Source organism: Macrobrachium rosenbergii, chromosome 27 (genome assembly GCF_040412425.1).
Source record: "Macrobrachium rosenbergii isolate ZJJX-2024 chromosome 27, ASM4041242v1, whole genome shotgun sequence".
NCBI lineage: Eukaryota > Metazoa > Arthropoda > Malacostraca > Decapoda > Palaemonidae > Macrobrachium > Macrobrachium rosenbergii.
In genome coordinates, this window is record NC_089767.1 from 11,251,008 (window position 1) to 11,272,731 (window position 21,724).

The 21,724-nt window shown below is 39.5% G+C and overlaps 1 protein-coding gene across 29 annotated transcripts in view; it reads right to left on the reverse strand.

The window, feature by feature from the left end:
• msn (serine/threonine-protein kinase msn) overlaps positions 1–18,932 on the reverse strand; it is a 289,523-nt gene extending 270,591 nt beyond the window's left edge. For all 29 annotated transcript variants that reach the window (XM_067128891.1, XM_067128885.1, XM_067128876.1 and 26 more), the window contains exon 1: positions 18,470–18,932. In XM_067128891.1, coding sequence (XP_066984992.1) covers positions 18,470–18,523 — 54 coding nt within the window. In that variant the 5' untranslated portion in view covers positions 18,524–18,932. The remainder of the gene's footprint in view (positions 1–18,469) is intronic.
• Positions 18,933–21,724: the final 2,792 nt, after the last annotated feature.

A 21,724-nucleotide genomic window follows, 5' to 3' on the forward strand; every position in this document is an offset into this window, starting at 1 on the left:
TCTAAATACAATGTCTAGGTTCCAAGAGACTAATGGGTTTTCCTTTTGCTTAACTGATTCACAGGATTTTATAAGATCCAACAAATCTGTGACGGAAGACAGAGATAAACATGGCTCTGAAGCATTAATTGTGGAAGTGGAGAGACCTCTAGAAGAGCATAGGTATAGCAGCAGATCTGCTATTTCTGCTACAGAGGTAGTTCCTCGTTGGGCGAGTCGGTAGAATTGTGGGCTAGCACTCGGTAGGCCTGAGTTCGAGTCTCAGGCCGGCTAATAAAGAACCAGAGGAATTTATTTCTGGTGATAGAAATTCAATTCTCGCTATAATGTGGTTCAGATTCCACAATAAGCTGTATGTCCCGTTGCTAAGTAACCACATGGTTCTTAGCCACGTAAAATAAGTTTAATCCTTCGGCCCACCCTACAAGAGCTGTTAGCCTAATCAGCTCAGTGGTCTGGTAAAACTAAGGTATACTTAACTTTTTTGCTATAGAGGTACTGTACTCTATTAGTAGAGGAAACGTGTCGATTACACCATGACCTGAAGATGGACAACTTTGCTTGGTAGACCTTTTCTGAGGATTGCCTTCTGTACTTGGCAATCGAGTCCAAAGCTGCTTTTGAAAAGCTCTTCTTTCGGAGCAATTGCTTAACAGTTTGTATCCTGTTAGGGCTAGAGTAGACAGGTTTGGATAAAACCGTCGGAAGTATGGTTGTCTGCGCAGCTGCTGCTTTTCAGGCAGCAGCCTCGGAAAATCTGCAAGAAGCTCTAGCAGATCCGAAAAACACTCTTTTGCTGGCCAAAAGGAAGCTATCAATATCATGGGTAGATTTGGTGAGACCAGAATTTGTTCAATACTTGCCTCACCATACTGAACGGGGGAAAGGCATACAGTTCTTTGTCCGACCAGTCCAGCAACATTGCATTGGTCACCCATGCTAGAGGGTCCGGGACTGATTAACAAAATAGAGAAGCCGATGGTTCCTGGAGGACGCGAAAAGGTCTAGCATTGGTTCCCCCAATAGCTTCCACAGGTCCAGGCAAACCAATGGGTCTAACATCCAATCCGTGGAGAGGACTTGTTTCTGGTGGCTTAATTCGTCCACTAGAACATTGAGTTTCCCTTGAATGAAGTGGGTCACCACTTGAGTGTTGCTTTGGTCCAACCAGAGAAGGAGATCCCTTGCTGCTTTGTACAGAGAGAGAGAGAGAGAGTGTACCCCTCCATTTCCTGATGTACGACAGTGCAGTTGTGTTGTCCAAATGGACTGCCACTGTCTTGTACACTTCCGAGGAGAATTGAAGGCCCAGATGAATTGCCTTTAGTTCTTTCACACTGATGTGCCAAGATCTCTGTTCTTGGGACCAAGTTCCTGATAATCTTTGCTCCCTAAAAGAGCTCCCCAATGTAGAGCTGCTGTGTCTGAAAAGAACTCTAGGTTGGGGTTCAGAGGGAGAAGTGACTTCCTTTCAGTCAACTTTCTCTTGCAATTCCACCAACGTAGATCCTCTTTTACTTCCATTGTTACTGGAAATACAACTGTACCCAGGAACTTTTTCTTGTTCCAGCTGGCTTTTAGTTAATACTGAAGAGGTCTCATATGGAGCCTTCCCAGAGAGACGAACTGCTCCATGGATGACAAGTTGCCCAGAAGGCTCATCCACCTGTTGGCAGAGCAAAAGTCCAGCTCCAAGGTTTTGCCTGCTATCTTCAGGCACGTTTCTACTCTTTTCAGGACTGGAAAAGCCAGAAAATCCTGAGTTTATCTTTATTCCCAAATAATGAATCTCCTGAGAAGGAGTCAGTTGAGATTTGTCCAGATTGATGACAAGGCCCAAGTCCTGGGCCAGGAGAAGGGTTCTTTGAGGTCCTCTGTATATTGTTCTCTCAAGTAGGATCATAGCAACCAGTCGTCAAGATAAGAGGGATATTTTGATCCCCATTAGATGAAGCCACTTTGTGAGGGGAGCCAGTACTCTGGTAAAAACCTGAGGGGCCATCGATAGCCCGAAACTGGAACACTTTGCCCTTGAAAACAAACCTGAGGTACTTTCTCAAAGCAGGGTGAATCAGTATGTGAAAATACACGTCCTACATGTCTATGGATGCCATCCACTCGCTCTGGCAAATAGATGCTAGAACTGTCTGGTTTTTTCCATCTTGAAGACTCTCTTTTGTACAGACATTCAGGGTGCTTACATCTAATACAGGCCCCCAGCCTCCTGACGACTTGGGTACTACGAATAGACGGTTGTAGAATCCCGGAGAATAAATGTCCTCTACTACTACTATAGCCTCTTTCAGAATGAGAGACTTGACTTATTGCGAGAGGGCTGCAAACCTCTTTCAGCCTGGCGTGTAAGCTGTCAATGCGACAGGTGTGTGACCTAAAGAAGGTCTGTTCAAAAAGGGGATAGTGTAGCCCTCCTTCAGGACAGATGCTATCCTGGGTTCTGCTCTCTTCTGCTCCCAACGCTCCCAAAGGAGGAGGAGTCTTGCTCCTACCTGCGTACAGAGGACTATGCCCTCACATCTTTGAAGAAGATTTAGAGTAAGATTTCCTGATGGAGCACTGTGGAAAGCAGGCACTTGATCATGGTCTAGAGTATGGTCTGGATCGGATGGTCCGAAAGGGATGCGTCTGCAGAGGCATCGAAGTTCTGGGAGCAAAAGCAAGAGACTCCTTAGGGCGTTTTGAGGATTGAGAGGGGAGGTCCTGTGTGCTCTTTTTCTGCAGGTCAGAAGCTATATCTAGCACAGCAGCCTGGGGAAAAAGATGCATCCACTTTAAGGGTGAGAAAAGGAGTGCTGACCTCTGGGAAGGAGTAACTCCCTTAGATGTTAAGGAACACCATAGTTCCCTTTTCTTGAGTACAGTACACCCATGGGGTAAAGACCAGCTAACTCCTGAGAGCTGTCTTGTATTCCCTCTGTCAATACAGGAAAGAACTCCTAGCCAATCGGACGAGGAATCTTAAGCCAAAACCACTCGGGCAAGGAATCTTGAGGCAAAACCACAGTCTCTGATTTTGTGAGCCAGAGTGCCTACAGCACCTACAGCCCAGCCTAGAAAGCTCATAACTTCAAATACTTTAGAGATTTTTTCAAAAGGTGTGCTAGTTCCAAGGCAGAAAACATTATCTTCGCCGAAGTGAAAGCAGACCTCCTGGATGAGTGTATTAGTCCAGAGAAGTCCCCCCTAGGAGGAGGCAGAGACTCACAAGGAAGGAGCTTCCCCCGTCACATACAAACAGTAACGCGTTCTCGAAAGTCTGGAAGGCGTAAAACTGAAGGTAGCTTTACCTTGGTCTCTCTTTTCTGCAAGCCACCCCTCTACAGTACTTCACTCAGTGCCTTCTTTGTTGAAGAAGAGAGAACTAACTTAGGTAACTTGGAGGAACCAGCCAACTGAGCCTCCATAAAAAATGCTGATGCAGGAGAGAAGGGAGTTGCTGGCGAAAAGAAGCTCGGAAAAGTGGCTAGAAGGAATCTCAGCAAGGAGGAATATGCCATTGAAGGTACGTTCCGTTTTGCTACAACTTCTTCAGAAGAAACAGGAGACAACGGTAAATCCGTAGGAACCTGGGATGCCGGTGGAGCCTTCTTAAGCAGACTTAAAATGTTGTCAAGTTTACTTTGAAGAGGATCAACTGCAAGAGGGGAATCCTGGCTGCGAGAACTTGAATACTATGAGATGCCTGTGCAGGTGACAGTCAAAGGTTCGGAAGAGACGAAACTCTGACTGCAGGAGTGACTGAAAACACAGGGTGATGAGTAGACTGACGTGTGGGTGCCAATGGGCGCTCTGGAGTCACTGGAAGACCAGGTGCCAGAAACGAAACACTAGGGAGTTTTGGCACCGATAGGCACTCATCTACAACTGGGAGCTCGGATGCTAATTCGTGTATGGGAGCTGCTGGGCACTAATTGCCGTGCTGAAGCTACTGGGTGCTCAACTCCTGAAGGAATATCCAACAATGCTGGGCATTCAGGCTCTATACAATGATCCTTGGAAGAGGCTCTCCTAGATGGTGAAGAGCGCTCACGAAACACTTGACGTCTCGGCGCCAAACGATGATCCGCAGCCGTGAGGTTTCCAGAAGAAAAACGCTCCGGGCTATCCCAGTGACTACAAGAGGGTCGCTTGGGATCCTTGCTCTTCTTGCAAGGCACAGGAGAAGAGGCCGTGATGTCCACTGCACGCCTTTTCAGCGGACGTGACTTGTCAGAAAAACGCCATTGACGCCTGGTTCTAAGCTCCTCAGAACTTGACGGCATACGGCATACAATGCACGTCACTTTAAGGCCTTTCCAATGGCCTTTGGTTGCAGTCTGGGATACGTCAACAGACTGAACCGAGGAGGTGACTGCTCATGGGCAGACCCCACTGACCTTCCTTAGGCTACCAGTTTGACTCCTCCCAGGTACTAGAGTGTATGCCAGGGACCTTGGCCTAGGAGAATTGGCAGGCCAAACAGTCACTACCTCCAATACCACTGCACTTCGCCACGGGGCATTCTGACTCACTTTTATTATCCAAGAACACGTTAACCAAGGACGCTAACTGGCTGATCGATTCAACAATCAACTCGAACCTCATGTCGATTTTCAACTCAAGGCTGGCCATGGGGTTGGGATCGGAAACGTGAGGGCCGGGTAAAGGATAGTTTGAGCAGGTAGAGGAGCTGGAACAGGGTTCAAAGAAATTAAAGGAACATTAATATCTGATTTAGCAGAAGAATCCTGACTAGCTAGTGATTTATTAACTTCCACAGCAGTCGCTTTCCTTTTCTTGCCCCTACAGTACACTTTGAACACCTCAAGTAAACAGAACATGTTTGTCTTCTACACTCAATGCAAACTGTGTGAGAGTCATATGAGTCTCTAGTTAGTCTTGTACTGCAGCCTTTGCTACAATACCTAAACCAGAAACACTCAAGTGTCAGACATTATGAAAATCCCAGAAGACAAGTCCAAAAATTTGGAAAAAAGTCATAATTCTGTGATAAGATCTTGCCTATCACTGACTAATTATGCCACAAGGCTACCAAAAGAATACTTCACCAATTGTCCATGAGAGAATACAACCAGCAGAGGAAGAATTCCAAAATTCAAGCTGCTGCCAACCACTAGACTTCAACCATCAGCTGGCAGTGAAACTAATAGCTATGTAATTACTGGGTATGCTAATTATAAAAAATTTTGATTGTAAGAGTACTTTGTATTCTTAAATACACATACCAGAGCCTTTTATTCAAGTATTCCTCAGTGCTAGAAACAGAAGCTGAAGCTTGCTAACAAGGTGGTTAATTGGCAGTAGGTGGAGAGTAGAGGGAGTCACCAGCTCATGGGCCAGCACTTCTCCTTTGGCATCAAAGACTATGTGGTGTGGCTGAGGTGGGATTACTATTCAAGTCTAGCAGTGTTGTACTCATTTCCAAGATGTCATGTGCACATGAAGGGTGTAAATCCCACCCCACCTTCGATTCACCCTAGAACAGAAACATCTCTCAGGCAAAACTTAATGGAACTCCCACAAGGAGGTTCCTTCCTGTCATCCAACCACCAAGAGAGGACCTTGCTTGGTCTTCTCTTGCTTCTTGGCTTTATTGGCACAAAATGAGAGGGGGAGGGAGATCACTTCAGGATGACCAATGCTGCTTCACTTGCCTGTGAAGCTTGTATTGACAGGGGGAGGGAGATCACTTCAGGATGACCAATGCTGCTTCAGTGGCCTGTGAAGCTTGTATTGACACACACACACACACACACACACACACACACACACACACACACACACACACACACACACACACACACACACACACACACACACACACACACACACACACACACACACACACACACACACACACACACACACACACACACACACACACACACACACACACACACACACACACACACACACACACACACACCCATGAGGCATGCCGCATGACCTCCAAGGAAAACAGATGACTGAGGATGACCTGCAGAAATGATGTTGGTTGTTCTTGTTGTGATAGGAACTCTAAGCTATGTTTTATCAGCTCTGCCCACTGCTCAAGCACTATCTGACTTCTCCCAGTTTATTTTACACCAAAAATGTGACAATATGCAAGGATGCAGTCTGTTTTATAGAAAACTGCACTCCCAAGGACACCAAAACCAGCAAGACATCAATATAGCTTAGAAAGTTTATCACATTTCAGTGGGCCCAGGCTCACACCAAGGAGAACACTTGCATGAACATCTAAGAAATTTTCCCAAGTCCAAAGCACAGGGACTTGAACTGGTAAACAGTCCATCTACAAATAAACAAGAGGCAGAAGACTGGATAGAGGTCATCTATGACTTCCAGCACTGATCTCACCTCTGCCAACAGGGCAGTGGACTTTGTAAAGTAATCTGTAATAGTCCCAAAGGGTATGGACTACCCAGTGAGCTGCCCTTTATCACTGCCACATTGCCCAATGGAATAAAAAAGCATTCCCCTATTCATAGTGGGATAGCCTACTTCTGCACAGTCCACTCCTCTCTTCTTCACCTTGCCTCTTGTCAAGCCAGAGACAATAGAAGGGGGGGGTGGGGGTGGGGGTCTCAAGAGGATTCCTGGCTCTTTTACAATGAATACAACTGGACCCTTTATCACAGTTTCATGGACATCTAAGCCTTGCTGATACCTGACACGGACAACTTGGCCACCATGGAAGATTTGGTTGCTGTGTCCTTCAGAGCCTTGAAGGCCTTGAAGGACACTGAAAGGTGGATCAAGGTGTTCCACTTACCAGAATGTATTTTTCTCTTGCTGCCTACATTTTACTCTCAAAATGGAGTACAGAGTCCAACTGATCCATTCTGTAACAAGAGACTAAGTTTACCAAAAACCTGTCTTGTGAAGAGTATGGACACAGCCAGACTCCGCAGATCAAGAGGACATGCCTTCCTGTCAGATTCTTCCCAAAGGTTATTGTCATTAGGCAACTAGCCAACCTGAAAAGAAGTAGTCTTCATGTCCTTCATTATGTAGATCTCCCATTAGCATGTCAAAGGCAGAAGGAGCTGGAAGCCAGGGAACCCTCCGCTGTGCAGAGCAGACTGTTCACCTGTTCCAAAACATCCCAAGCAAGTGGAGACCACGAGTCACCCAAAGATATATCAATTTTGAAGTCTACCATTAAAAATATTAAAACCATAATGCTTACAAAAATTTAACAAACAGGTTAAAAGGGTCTAATACTGTAATAATAATGATTTGAACAACGTGGAAGATGAAATTCCAAAAGCTCTATGCAAAACACTAATCAAAAACCAAATCAATGGGAGCATTCTGCAAAAAGTACTACATGCCAATAGGATGTGCAATACAACCCTCACCATTTAGGATTTAACCTAAAATACTTCATACCGCTAAACCCTCTGACATTCTTACAATGTCAAATGACAATTTAAAAGCCATCCCTTGAGATTCTCACATCAAATGATGGCATCCACTAAATAATAAAAAAACTATTTTGAGATCAGTGATAAATAAAATAACTTCTGATAAGTATAGGGAGATGGCTCAACTATTTCTCATACAAATAGGGGGGCTGTCCAATAGTCATCATTAAACCCTCCATAATCTGGGAAATAGTACTTCTGCTACCATGTCAGAGGTGGGGGGGGGGAGGGGGAGCCTCATACAGCAAGTGGAGGCTGAAGAATTCTTCAGCTCAGGAATCAAAGAATCTAACCCCTACAAAACACACAACACAAGCAGGGGCAAAGGCTCCAGAATAAAATCCAAGGTGCTTTTTCAACGGAGGACACTGGCTGGCAAGGAGTGTCCTTTGTTGCTTCCATGGCGCCACTGACCTTATGAATCCATGGGCAAGGGACTGTCAGGTCCAGAGGGATTGGGGATTGTCTGAGCTGGATCCTCTACTGAAGTAGGGGGAGACACAGTAGCCCAACCTTGGCTTTGATTAGGGAATTGTGACAAGTGTTCAGAACAAGTCCCAAACACCAGATCATCGGCCCCAGCAAACAGGTTCTGTGACCGCTGTAACTTTCAACAGATGAGCAATAGCTGAGAAGAGTGCTTAAGTCTTACATGTTTTCTTCCAACGATTCTAAGAGGAAGATAAAATAAGTAAGGGGAACAGGAGGGGAAAAGCTTCAAGGAAAAGGGGAAGGGAAGAAGTTCAGCAGCACTTCAACCTTCCTTGACTAAAGGTCTCTCCATCCTCTTTTAAGTCCACTGAGGACAAGGTCAAGTTAGACATCCTGGAAGAAACAGCAACAGTGAGCTACTGAAGCAGCTACAGTGGGAACAGGAGGAAGATCCATAACTGTAGTGCACTCACGATCAGAGGCAGCGAGGGGTGAAGTCACGGGATTTGCCAAGACTGATACGAGGGGGAATGTCTGGCCAAACCAAATGTTCCAGGAAGACGATAATTTGTTTCAACCCTAAAACATTAGGCATATATATCTATGAAAGAGATGAAAACTCCATCTTTATTAGTATATGAACTCCATGAAACGGCTGCCTTTAAACCATATTTTCTCAAACCCATTCTATATTTTCTCAACCATTCTACATTACTGTACTCTGTATTTCAGTTTATGCTTACCCATACAACAAATCTGTCAAAATTTTACTTATAATACAGTATATGTCATAAATCCTAAACCAAACATTAAAAGTCATACACTGAAGATAAAATTTACTAAAAGCAAATCACTATAAAAAAATTATTGGAGCCATTACATGTCTGCCAGTTCTATGTATAAACTGTACTGGTAGCCTTGACCATGAAGTTAGCATGCAATAAATACATCATTCTACTTCAACAATTTCTCTGCATGCAACATCCAGTCTGTGTTAAAGACACTAGAGTAACTAAAACTGTGACTATTCAACATACCATACTATCAATAATCAATGAAAAAATTGAAATGCAACCTTACAATAAATAAGTACTTGAAAAAGAATCAGCATGGCAATTTCCATACAAAATATTTTACAGGTTTTTTCAATATTTCTAATGCAAAATAATAAAATGAAAGCACTGACATGGGTACAGCATGATTACCTGTACTTTGAATGTTTAATAAGGAAATGTGTGCAACATTTAAAGACTGAATAATGAAGGTCATCCTAAATTATCGTGTTAACAAAAAGTCCACAATACCGTACTATCTTAGCCAACTGAATAGCCAATGTGGTATAGTATGTATTTAAAAATATGATAATGGGATATTCAAAATGTCTTTGTAACAATGTTGCCTGACAGTAATTCCTAAATTAAGAACTAAATATACATGGTATTTGACCATTATCATTTCAAATCAGGTTCCAGGTTAGTTTTACTTGGTAAAAGATATTCATTACAACAACATTTCCTTTCCACTAACTTTAATATTATCTGACCATTCCCAGTGACCAGTTTACTGTTATAGGCCTACTTATCTACCCATTTTTTTCACTAATTTACAAAAATTAACACAACTATCTGTTACTTCTTTATTCAAAATATAAGCTTCCCAACACCTTCCCACAAAGACCCTCAACATTTTGTAGTGACATATACTGTACTTCAAAATTTCATCCACTTTTTTTTAAAAGCCCATCCTTCTGTTTCACAGAAATGCCTCTCTTGTACAGGCATCACAAGTTTTAATTTTGTTTACTAATAAAACATTCTTCTTTACAGTTATACTACCTCTGATGACATCAGTGAAATTTTATTCATAGTAAAGCAATAAGTCATTCCTTGCCAATTCAAGTTTCTGAGACTAACCCAAACTAGAGTAAATCACATTTGCTTAATATTTTAAGAAATACCTCATCTAAAAGGCAAATGCACAATTCCTAATTCTGATACAAGAATTGGAATGTACAGTCAACGCCCAGCATTCGCAGGGGATGAGTATCACTAACCCCCATGAATAGCTAAAATCCACAAATAGCCTACTTGACCCCCCTCTAAAAATGCTTATAACTGCCTATTTTGTTAGTTTAAAACACAAAGAAACTCCTCTAAACATGCTTAAACCTGAATATTTTAATAGTTTTATCACAAAAAGTGTATTTAGTCATGAAAATATGAAAATACAGAATTTGTGAATATTTCTCTACGAAAAATGCCGCAAATAGGCGAATTCTCCATGAATAATGTGTGTACAGTATATGTTCCACAGAGAAATCTGCGAATAGGTGAAGCTGTGAATCCAGAACCACAAATAGGCGTGGGTCCATTGTACTTCAAAATTCTCTGAAGTGAAGTTTTATTCTCTGCCTCTAATTCTTAGCAAGCTGTGCTTACAATACAGTAAAGGTAGTCTGCCCCATGTAATACATCAGATATTGCAATGACACTTTAAGCATTCGCTACGCTGACAAACTTTTTATTGAGTTCGCATGGTGAGGGTGAGGGGCAGGAGGGAATTCAGGCTTTACTGTGATGAATATCACATTTTGATGAAAACATTAACCCTTGGAAGAGCACAAGACCCATTGTGTCTGAGATCCACAGGGTAGTGTGCTTGGTCCACTCTTATTTTTAGTGTATAAAATTATTACTATCATTATTCAGAAGATGAAACCTATCCACATAGAACAAGCCTACTAGTGCCATTGACTTGAAATTCAAGCTTCCAATAAATATGGTGTCCATTTGAAAGAAGTAACAGTGGGTAATAGGAAGTACAGAAAAAACAGATCAGTTATTAGAAAAGAAAAAGTAAATTAACAAATTAATAAATAAACATAAAAATATAAATTATAAAATTTAGGGAGAATTGTTTTATGGTAGTCATGCATTGCATCTTTACTTTAACTTTTGAGGTTCCAATTGCACATCATCCTCAAGGAGACTGTTCCACAGTCCAACTTTGTGAGGAATAAAGGACCACTGGAATTGAGAAGTTCGATGGCAAGGCACATTTTACTGCATACTTGTACTGCTGTTCAGCAAATCTGGTCACTCTTGGCAGGAAAAGAGGATCAGGGATCAAATGTGAAGTGATATGGTTGTTGACCTGGAAAACAAGATTGTTCAATACGCTGCTGATGCAACACTTGTGGGTATAGTCTCCACTTGTGAGAAATGGCAATGCCTTTAGCCTCCATCATGTAATGGAGCAGATAAGTGAATGGTGTAGTTGGTGAGGTATGAGGCTGAACTCCAGTAGAGCAAAAACACTACTGATGAGCTGATCACACAGGTTTTCCGCATCATCCTCCCCTTCAGGTGAACAGGACTCTGCTAGATGAATTTGAAGCTTCAACTATACTTGGTGTAACTTTTGGCTCACATTACTTTTGAGAAATATCTAGAAGTGTCAGCAAATGCTGCACGGAAGTTGGGTGTTGTACGTCAGTCCTTCTATATTTGTAACAGTGATAAAATCAATGCAACCTGTTTCAGGTTATTTGTCCCTCCTTTACTAGAATACTGCCCTCCTACATGGATGTCTGCTTCTGCCAGAGATTTATCTCTTTTAGAATTGGACCATCGACAGATGGTCTCATTTGTCAATTTTCCATATGCTGTATTTTAACAGATATCTTTCACTTTCACAATTGATCCCTGTTCCTCTTTTTTTGGCTGAGAGCAATCAAATATGCTGAACAGCAGGCACCAATATGCAGTAAATGTGCCTCGCTGTCAAGCTTCTCAGTTCCAGAGGTCCTTTATTCCTTACACTGTTGGACTGTGGAACAGTCCCCCTGAGGACGTTGTGCAACTGAAACCTCAAAAGTTCAAGCAAAGATGCAATGCATTATTACTGTCAAGCAATTATCCTTGTATTTAATCATTTACTTACAGTTTTATATAGTTATTTATTTGTTAATTTTTTTTTTTTTCTAATAACTGATCTCTTCTCTCTGTATTTCCTATTACCTTCTGTTACTTCTTTCATATGAACACCATATTCTTTGAAAGTCTGAATTTCAAGTCAGTGGCCCTTACCGTCTTGTTCCATATGAATAGGACACCTTCTGAAAGTTTTCCTTTTGCAAAGAAAATTTTCTCCCGTACTCTTTCATTTCTAACTTTAATGTGGGTCACACTAAGACCAAAGGTCTACCCCAAAGCCAAATCAAAAAGTCCTTCAAAAGAAGGCATCGTGCTTACCCCATACAAAAATGGGGAAAAAGCACGTTAAAAAAAGAAGAAGAAGAAGAAGAAGAAGAAGACACTAAGTTTGTTCTTGAACAAAACTGTAGCAAGACAAAGTTAAAAGATGTAGTGCAGCTAGGTGGAGTGAGACTAGGCTAAAAGGAATGGATGAGAAACCACCTTTATTACCATCAAATCTGCACAATACTGCACACTGCAAACTATAGGTGGTAACACCATGAGATAAGAAAATGTGTATGTGTTTGTTGCAAATGTTTGGCTTTGAATTATTCACTGGATCAAAATCTCTATATTGCCTGTCTTCTAATGTTCCTGTAGGATATGCTTAAGCTTGAATGAGGTCAGCCAGTTAGAAGCTTAACAGCTAAAACAAATCATCTTAAATACTTGCTTTGTTCAAGAATTATTTTCTATGAAAACCAAAAGGAAAAATTAACAACATTAATGAATAAAAACTACAAACCCACATGTTTTGAGGTCTACCAGAGTTCTATACATGTATAGGCTATGTACTTTTTGAAGGACAGCATCTATTTGTGTAAACCATAGGTGACTCGTGTCAGGTCGAAACATAAAGAAAACTAAAATATTTAGTATGCAATAAATGCACCATACAATACTGTATACAGCAAACATTTAGGCTATAAGAAGTGAAACACAAAAAAAAGTCACTCTCACATGCTTACAAAGTGCAGATATCATCATCCTCAGTTGAGAAAATGTAAACAATGGTCACACGTTGTTGTGATTAAGCTGGCTTTATGCCAGCACAGGCTCTTGCTCATAAAGCAGCCCTTAAACACTTCAAAATTAGAAATGTCAAAAACTATAAATTACTGATTATTTTAAAAATAATTTTCATTTACTAACACGAATCCATACACAACTTTAATATAAATCATGGAATCTTTTAAAAGATACAATTTGTAAATGGACTTTCTTGGGAGATGCCAGCATCTCTGTCTCAGCCCCCAGCCTCCACTGCATGTTTGTTTCGCACAGTGATCAGTACTGTGCTAATTTCTGTGGTTCTCACATCTTTAGTGGGAGACACCAATAAAATCCTGAATTAAATCATGAACAAAATGTATAAAGCTCCTAGTTCTGCTAAAAGTGCTACTAAGAGAGCAAAGAATGTGAAGACCCTGCAAGAAAAGATATAATTGTTAGGTTTTCTGTGGGCTCTACCACTTAACTAGCCCCAATTATAGCATCAACAAATTGACAGAGTGGTACATACATAAGGAGGAAAAGTCAACCCATACAACCAATTCTGAATCTCTCTCTCTCTCTCCCCTACTTTTCTGTGGGTCCAGGATTGCTACATTAAAATGCCTCCCAATAACTTACAGTAATATGATTTGGGAAAAGCACTGTCCTTATGTAAATCCATAAGGCAAGTAAAGACAAAGGATCTAGCTCAGCAAACTTGAAAGCCAACCACGGCAGGTCGGATCATTTCAGAAGGTTTGGACTACAAAATGTATCACTGAAGAAGCAACTCCTGCTGACCAAGACAGATAGGGAGTACAGTATCTAGACTTCATCAAGAACTTGTTGAGAGGAAAGACTATTTATCATAAATTTTCAGTGCTAATGAAACCATTCTGTTCTGGGGAAAAATGCCACAGGCTACATTTATTAGCCAGGAAGAGTAAAGTTTTTAAGGCTGTCAGTGCTAATACCCATTGGTTTATGATCCAGGCAGCTGCTAAACTATTGAGGAAAAGTTAAATTCCAACTGCCAGTCTTTTGGATGCATAACAAGAAGGCATGGTCTACCTGAATACTTTTCCTCCAGCTGTTTCATGGGTGCTTTGTCTTGGAAATCAGAAAATATCTCACCAAAAGAGGATTAACTTTTCAAGCTTGCTCCCCAAAATGACTCAAGATCAGAGGGTATTGTGGATGTTTAAGGGCCACTACACTTATTCTATGGAGAGAATTGTTCAGACTTTGAAAGATTATATCCCTAAAGAAAACCTAACAAAGATACTGAAAATCTATAATTGCTGAGGACATAATAAATAATAAAAAAAATCATGATGGTTATCAAGCCTGAGAGATAAAGTCAAACTGGCAACTCTTAATTTTCACAAGTTTCTTACCACTTATCATCCATAACACTTCCAGCAATATTCCTTATCAATACCACTGCTTTCAACTATAACTTACTGTAATCTTTTTATATAATAAATGATCACACATGTACTGTAACTTCAGTCAGACAGTGCTGTGTTTAGTTCTTAAGTGCAACTTACAATAAACTAACGTTATTAGGAATAACATTCAATATTCAATACAGTAGAGTATTATGGATAACCTCTAACATGTACATATATACTGTACCTCAAATCTACCTCTCACTTAGGAGCATTGAAAAATTTGAGCCACATCTTCCTCTTTCCCATGTTCTCTAAAGCTACAGTGAGAATGCTTGTGTGAAACTGTAGGGATAGGTATCGAGTTGTGATAACAATTTTGCATAACTATATAACCTTGACAGCAGATATTCCAGGTAAAACTGGTAGATTTTTGTGCTGACAACAATCCATTCAATCTACAAATCTCTCACATTTTTCAATTCTGCAGCTTGGGTCTTGGGGGTCATGTATTTTGCAAACTCCAGTTACTGCCTTACTGTATATGGATGTTGAGTGTTCTAGCGTTTACTAGCAATATAACAGATGACCTTGAAAATACACTTTGACCTTGAAAATAAAACAGCTGTAACTTTTGTTACTATTGGTCACGTTTTTTTAAAAGAAAGGAAATAGTACATAGCCTTATTTAGAGCAACAGGCATGGATAGTGTTATAAGGCCAAACTGCAAAATGACCTACCATATCTCGTAATAACTCTCTCTCTATTAAGTATGTACATTTATATTAACAATACACTGTAATTAATTATTCTGAAAATCTGTTAGGCTATCTGTAAGCAAAATTCCAATGATTCCAAGCTCCCTTCTACACAACGCAATCTTATTAGCTAACACTGCCTGTCAGCTACGTAGTACCTGTGACTTCCTATAGCTAGAAAAGTCATAATTCTTACACTATTTAAAGGTCATACAGTATTGCGTAGTCTTGATAAATTTCATTGGCAACACAATTTTACCATCTCTGTGGGCTAGGGACTGGGGAATTTGGGAAGGCCCAGAGTTATGCATCCTGAGTCAACTCAACAACAATCATAGTCTACAGTAAAACAAAAATGACTACGAACACTTATAATCCGACTACAGTTAATCTGATTCCCTCAATTCGGGGTTCTTTAACCCAGTCATAAAATCCTACTTATCCCTCACACAGGCTTTCCTTTCCAGAAGAAAGAGATCGTTCTGGGGCAAAGCCCACTTAATTTACAATCTCTGAAGAGCCAATAACAGTATTTATTTTATTGCATCGTGTCACAGTATTTTTATCAATGAGTCTGGCTAGATATTGGGCATTTGTATAATTCATTTTGATGATTAGAAACTAAATCATCCATATCCTACCCTGTTATCAAAACAGTTCAATTTATGATATAAAATCATTTATATACTGCAGTTTTTTTTTTTTTATTATAAATCATCCTTTACTCGTCATCAAATCTCAGTTCTTTCACTCATTTTATGTCTTCAGTGTTAGAAACACAGAACAATAGTGTCAAGGTGTTTACCCTTTTTGACCTGGCATAAGGAAGATATGGCAGCAATTTTGCCACATCTACATTACACCCTAACTTACGTCAAGGTTTATCAATCAAATCTGAGAAAAGCGGCAAAGCCAAAAACATACTACAGTACATGTTTGTATTTACTTTGGTTTGACTAAAGTTCCTCCTGGTCACGGCTTTGAGTGGAGGGGCCTTAGATGCTGATCATGTGTCTAGGATACTGCACAACTGAGCAATGGGCAGTCCACTGCCTTTGCTCCCCATGAGTGACCATTAAAATTACCATATATATACACACAAAGGAAAGAACTGATGATGAGAGTCTAGACAAAATTTTCAACACGGTAATAAACAATAGGTTTTCATAATAGCTTTTATACCTGGTCTTATGATTAGTGAATACTGCACTGCACTTTGTCTTGCCATACACCAGAGTCCTTTGTTTATATTATGCCATTTTAAGAGCCATGTCTCTTCTCAATTTTTCAAGCATGTCTTGACTGACACTGTTTATCTGCTGATATATATTTTCATCTTTTAGGCTACTGTGCTATACTTCATTTTCTGTAAACATTTTCTGTGACTTTTAAATAGGCTACTCATTCTATGAAAGCTTGTTTAACAAGTTAATGGCTCTTTAGCCTATTCTACATCAACATGAAATAAGACTAATTAAATATCAGAAAATGAGATATTTCTCCTTCCCTTGGGTCAACAATGCTTTCTACAGTAGACCACATTACTCAAGTTTATTAGATTTATGCATTTCTCTACCTATAACAATGTCAAAGCATGCTGCAATTTCCAATGGCAGTAAAACTTCGCTACTTTTAATAATAACAACAAGTTTGAGCAATTTTTCATAGAGAGAAAACAATACCACTCCCTATTATAACATAAGCATTGAAATCCAAGAGTTGTCATAATTTATTTGATATAAAATGTAAAGGTTAGCCTACATTTCAAACATGTTTGTTTGAGAAGTTGGCTAACCTTTACATTTTATTTGACTGCATGGTACTCATACATAGCTCAAAAAAGAAAAATACATATTTTACAACTACATTTTTTCAAATTTAGGTTGAAAAGAATATGATCAACTGAGTAGAACTGGAAATACAGCATAACACACTCACTACACCTAAGTTATGTTTAAAATTATTAAAAAACATGATATAATTTAGTCTCCTTTTGTGTGACTGATTTGACATCTGGCTATCTAAGGAAGGACAAACAAACTCTTCTTTCTAGTGACTGAGCTTCTTTTGGCAGCCATGTCTATCTCCACAATCAGTACAAAAACAAGGAGTGAGTGTCTAAGACTTTGCTAACCCAATCAGCCTAAACTAAGCCATTATAAGGATGTAACTACAGCCTATACAGTATTCACTATTCCCCCATCCTAAGCCCAGGCGTATGTTTTCATCATACTGAATTAGTAAAAGAATCTGAACCTTTAAACTTAACAAGCCTCAAATACTAAATCAATCTGTAAATTGCCTACAAGCTACTTAATATGACTGATGAGATACAAACTACTACACTTTGAAAAGGCAAGGGAAGGATATTAACATTACAACCAGGGAGGTTATGACCTTCAAAGCTGCTTCTGCTCTAATTGGCTATACAGCAAAACTGAAAAAAGTGGAACAAAGTCATGATTAACAAAAACCTTAACTACAATGCTCAAGCATTATGGTAATGTAGTGAAAGTGTTAAGGTAAACTAAACACAAATTGCTAACCTATGACTACTGGCAAAAAAGGGCCTACATGATATTAGTTTTCACTCACTCATTCAATAATGATTCTGTGCAAATAGGATCTTTCCTAATTAGAGACCCCCCCAAAGGGTTTTTGGGGGTCGTTATCTAGGACTAATATTTCTTGGCGGTCATTATCTTTACAACATTTACAGACTTTTGTTTGTACTGAACACCCTAAAAAGGTGGATATACATGGGGTTAAAATCCTTGGGGGTCACTAGCTAGGAAAGATCCTGCAAATAGCCTATTTCTGACAATGGAAAATTCAAAATGAAGGTATTCACTCCACCCGTAGCCAAACCTGGTCATCTAGCCTACCATGAGAAAGAAAACAGTGCCTTATCGTACCCACAATCATAGAAGGGTAAGGCAGGGTATCGTCCATCAAGGATTTGCAAAGGTTGGTAGCCTAGGTCATGAATTTGTTCACTGGCTACACAAAAGAAAAAATTTAGGCCTACCCCAGGCTACTATACCTAAACTGTTCTTGACGGGAAGATGATTTAGGCAGAAAAGATGGTTTACGTCAAAGATTGACCTAAGGACCCAAGGTCTATCCCAGGCCTATTTCTGACCTTTGACACAATTTGACCTTTTCTATCTGAAAAAAAAATTTTTAATATGCGGCAAATAACAGAAATTTGTCCGCAAAGCACAATTTCGAAGATAATAAGCTTTGTTTGAGGGGCAAAATTATCAACAAGTGAAAATGAACAAATAATAAACATAAGTTGGGGAGAAGGGGGGTATCCCCAACACGTTACGATGATGGCTTGCCCCTAAAAGCGGCCATAGGGCCAAAACGCCTCCATTTTTTATAATTCTTCGTCGACAAAAGCACTTTTGGTAAGTAAGAGATAACGCTAAACTACGAAATGACCGAAAACAAAGGGGGAAATTACCTTTAATGCATTGAGGTCGATGTCATCCAAACTACAGTTCACAGACTGAGCCATTTTTTGACTTCGAGAGAAAACTTAAAAAATAGACTCAGTTAGGGCACATTTAAGAGTATCCTGCATCGCTAAACGTAACACACCCTCTATTTTCGCATTAAATCACTGATATGCACCAAATCCCCCCGAAAAACGCACGAACCAAACACAAATGGCGGTGGAGAGTTACTGTGAGATGACAAAACACACCACCACCATCAGCCCGGACATATTCATGGAGGATTAGTATCACACAATCCCCATCAACATTGACCTGTTCTTAAATACTATACGATTGTTTCATTGTTTTCAGTAATTTTCTGAATGCAGTACAATCATTTACGAGTGAAACCCAACTGCAAGTCCAGTTCAATTGATTCTGAATTATTTTCACTAAAATTTCTCCGTAGTCAACTTTATTCTTTCTCTCATCTGGTAAATTTAAACATGGCTGCCAACTAAACACAAATAAAGTTTGTTTTATGAACGTAAATACAAAACAGCTAGCTGCTAAATTGTCTTAAAATACATTTCATATTAAAAATATCAATCTATGTTGAGTTAATAGGGATAAATAAGATTCTCTTATCATTTCAGCTACAGTCACTGTTGGTAACACTGAAGGGTGCGGTAAGAAATTACAATAAACCTTTTTCTTAGGGTTAATATTGATATGATGCAAAGTACTTTACGCAATGACATAAATATTTTGATGGTTTAAAGGCAATTATTAGGTGTGAAGTGATGAAATAGAAAAATTAATTTCGTTTGTTCTTTATTGTTACAGAAATGTTAAGCGCATTCTCACAATCGATTCTCTTCCTAAATAGCGTTGCGCGTTTCCGGAAATCAGAGAAAGTGACTTAGTCATCTCTAGTATGCGTCATTTCCAATATCTTCTTTGGAAATTAATAAATGTAATAACTTTAATTGAACAAGTTTCCTTATACTGAATGATATAACGCAAACCTAGTGTGTCTAGGTTTGGGAAACAGCAAAACAAAGGAAAAGGCGTTTCAAGAAAGTTTTTGCTCTGAACATCTTTTTGATGTACTTAGCATCGTCAGAGCTAATTACGTGTAGTAGTTTTTATTTTATATAAATATGGGTAATTAGTTATAGACCCATAGATTAATCAGTTGCTTATGTTGAGACCAGGGCTCTCAAAAGGGAGTTTTTATGCAGGTCCTTTGTGTAAGTATTCAAAAATACACCGCGGGGAGTAAAACGTGAGATAAAAATAAAACTCAGTGAGCGGTTAGGTATGACTGTGGGACTGGCAATAACAGAGCTCTTACTACTAATGTCAGACACATATGGGCATGCTACAGTAATCCTAATGTTTAGCTTATGCTATACAAAGATATATGCACGGAAAAATGTACCTTATACAGCATGACCATGCGGTAAAGATTATGGATAATGATATTGTGGTTACACACCCTTTTATATATATATATATATATATATATATATATATATATATATATATATATATATATATATATATATATATATATATATATATATGTGTGTGTATATATATATATATATATATATATATATATATATATATATATATATATATATATATATATATATATATATATATATATATATATATATATGTGTGTGTGTGTGTGTGTGTGTGTGTGTGTGTGTGTGTGTGTGTTCATGTGTGTGTGTTTGGCGATGCAATTACCATGAATGTGAACTTATGGTAACGATACATTATGTCCTATAGCATGTGTTAAGATGTTCAATAGCCAGACGCTGAAGAAGGCTCATTTCTATTCACAAGGTGAGTGTTCACGTCCCCGAGTACACTTTGGACATGATATTGTCTCGTGTACTATTAAGATGAAATCTTTTCATGCAGCGTGGTATTTCTGACTTTATCTGGTCTTGTTTTCTTTTATACATATATGGTGCTTTTGTAGGATGCCGTCGGTCACGAAGAGATTCAGTTGACGGACCGAAGGACTTTCGTTACGGCTGTTTTCGCGTTCACCGACACGATTACACAAAGACTGGAAGATCAGTGAAATAAGGCAGTTAAACAGAATGCTCCTAACGCGCCAGCTAACTTAAGTTCGACCCGTCCCGCAACCCACCCCACCCCCAACCCCCACCCCACCCTGTGCTCTCTCTCTCTCTCTCTCTCTCTCTCTCTCTCTAAGTACAGTCTTCTGCCATGTCCGTTTTGACGGTAATGAGTGTAAACATTACTGTTCATCGCAAAAGAATTCTAAGACAAAGTGATCACTTTAGTCATATTTAACAGTTTGAATAGTCAAATTTCGGTAATGGTGTACAGTAGGAAACAGCGATAATGATGTCCAAACTTTACATCTGAAACATCTAATTATTAAAAGACTGAAGAATGGATAGACACCACGAGTTAATAGGAAAGCTGACACGCGAGTTACTGCAGTACTATATATATATATATATATATATATATATATATATATATATATATATATATATATATATATATATATATATATATATCTGTATTAAGCCAGCTCTGTGCTGGCACGGGCTCTTGCTCCTCGGCAGCCCGTAACTCATGATGCAGCTCTGCAGAGAGAAGATTAAAGGAAAAACAAGAGTAGTTCACGGGGAAGCGAGCATTTGCTGATGATATCACTCGGCTCCCTCTGACTACTGGGCTGCAGTACGGCGGGGACAGCGGGATTGATTGGCTGGCCAGGGTTTGTAAAATACGTCTGGACGACGGGGAGACTCAACTGAAATGGGTGAGATGAATCATTGTTCTACTGTGTAAAGGTGACAAAGGAGACACCAAGAACGATTAGGAGCATAAAGTTACTTAGAATTAGATTTAGATTGAGAAAGTAGGGTGACAGAAGTTTTGATAAGGGTAGAACAGTGTGGGCTTAGGGAGAAGGGTGTGTGATCAAATGTTTGTCATGAAACAGTTGCGTGGGAAGTTTTGAAAAAAAAAAAAAATTGGGAGATGTACATAAGAGAATTGATAAAGATGTACTATAAGCGGCATCTTGAGGAAGTAAGGTATAAAAAAATAAGTTGCTGAGAGTGATTAAAGTTCATAAGATGGAAGTGAAGTGTCAGAATATCTATATGATAGAGTGACTGGTTTGGTGTGAAAGTAAGACTGAGAGGGACAGTAAATGTGAAAAGACATTGCAAAAACCAGTGAAAGAGATTGGAAATGTTTGGGAGAGGAGAAATTTG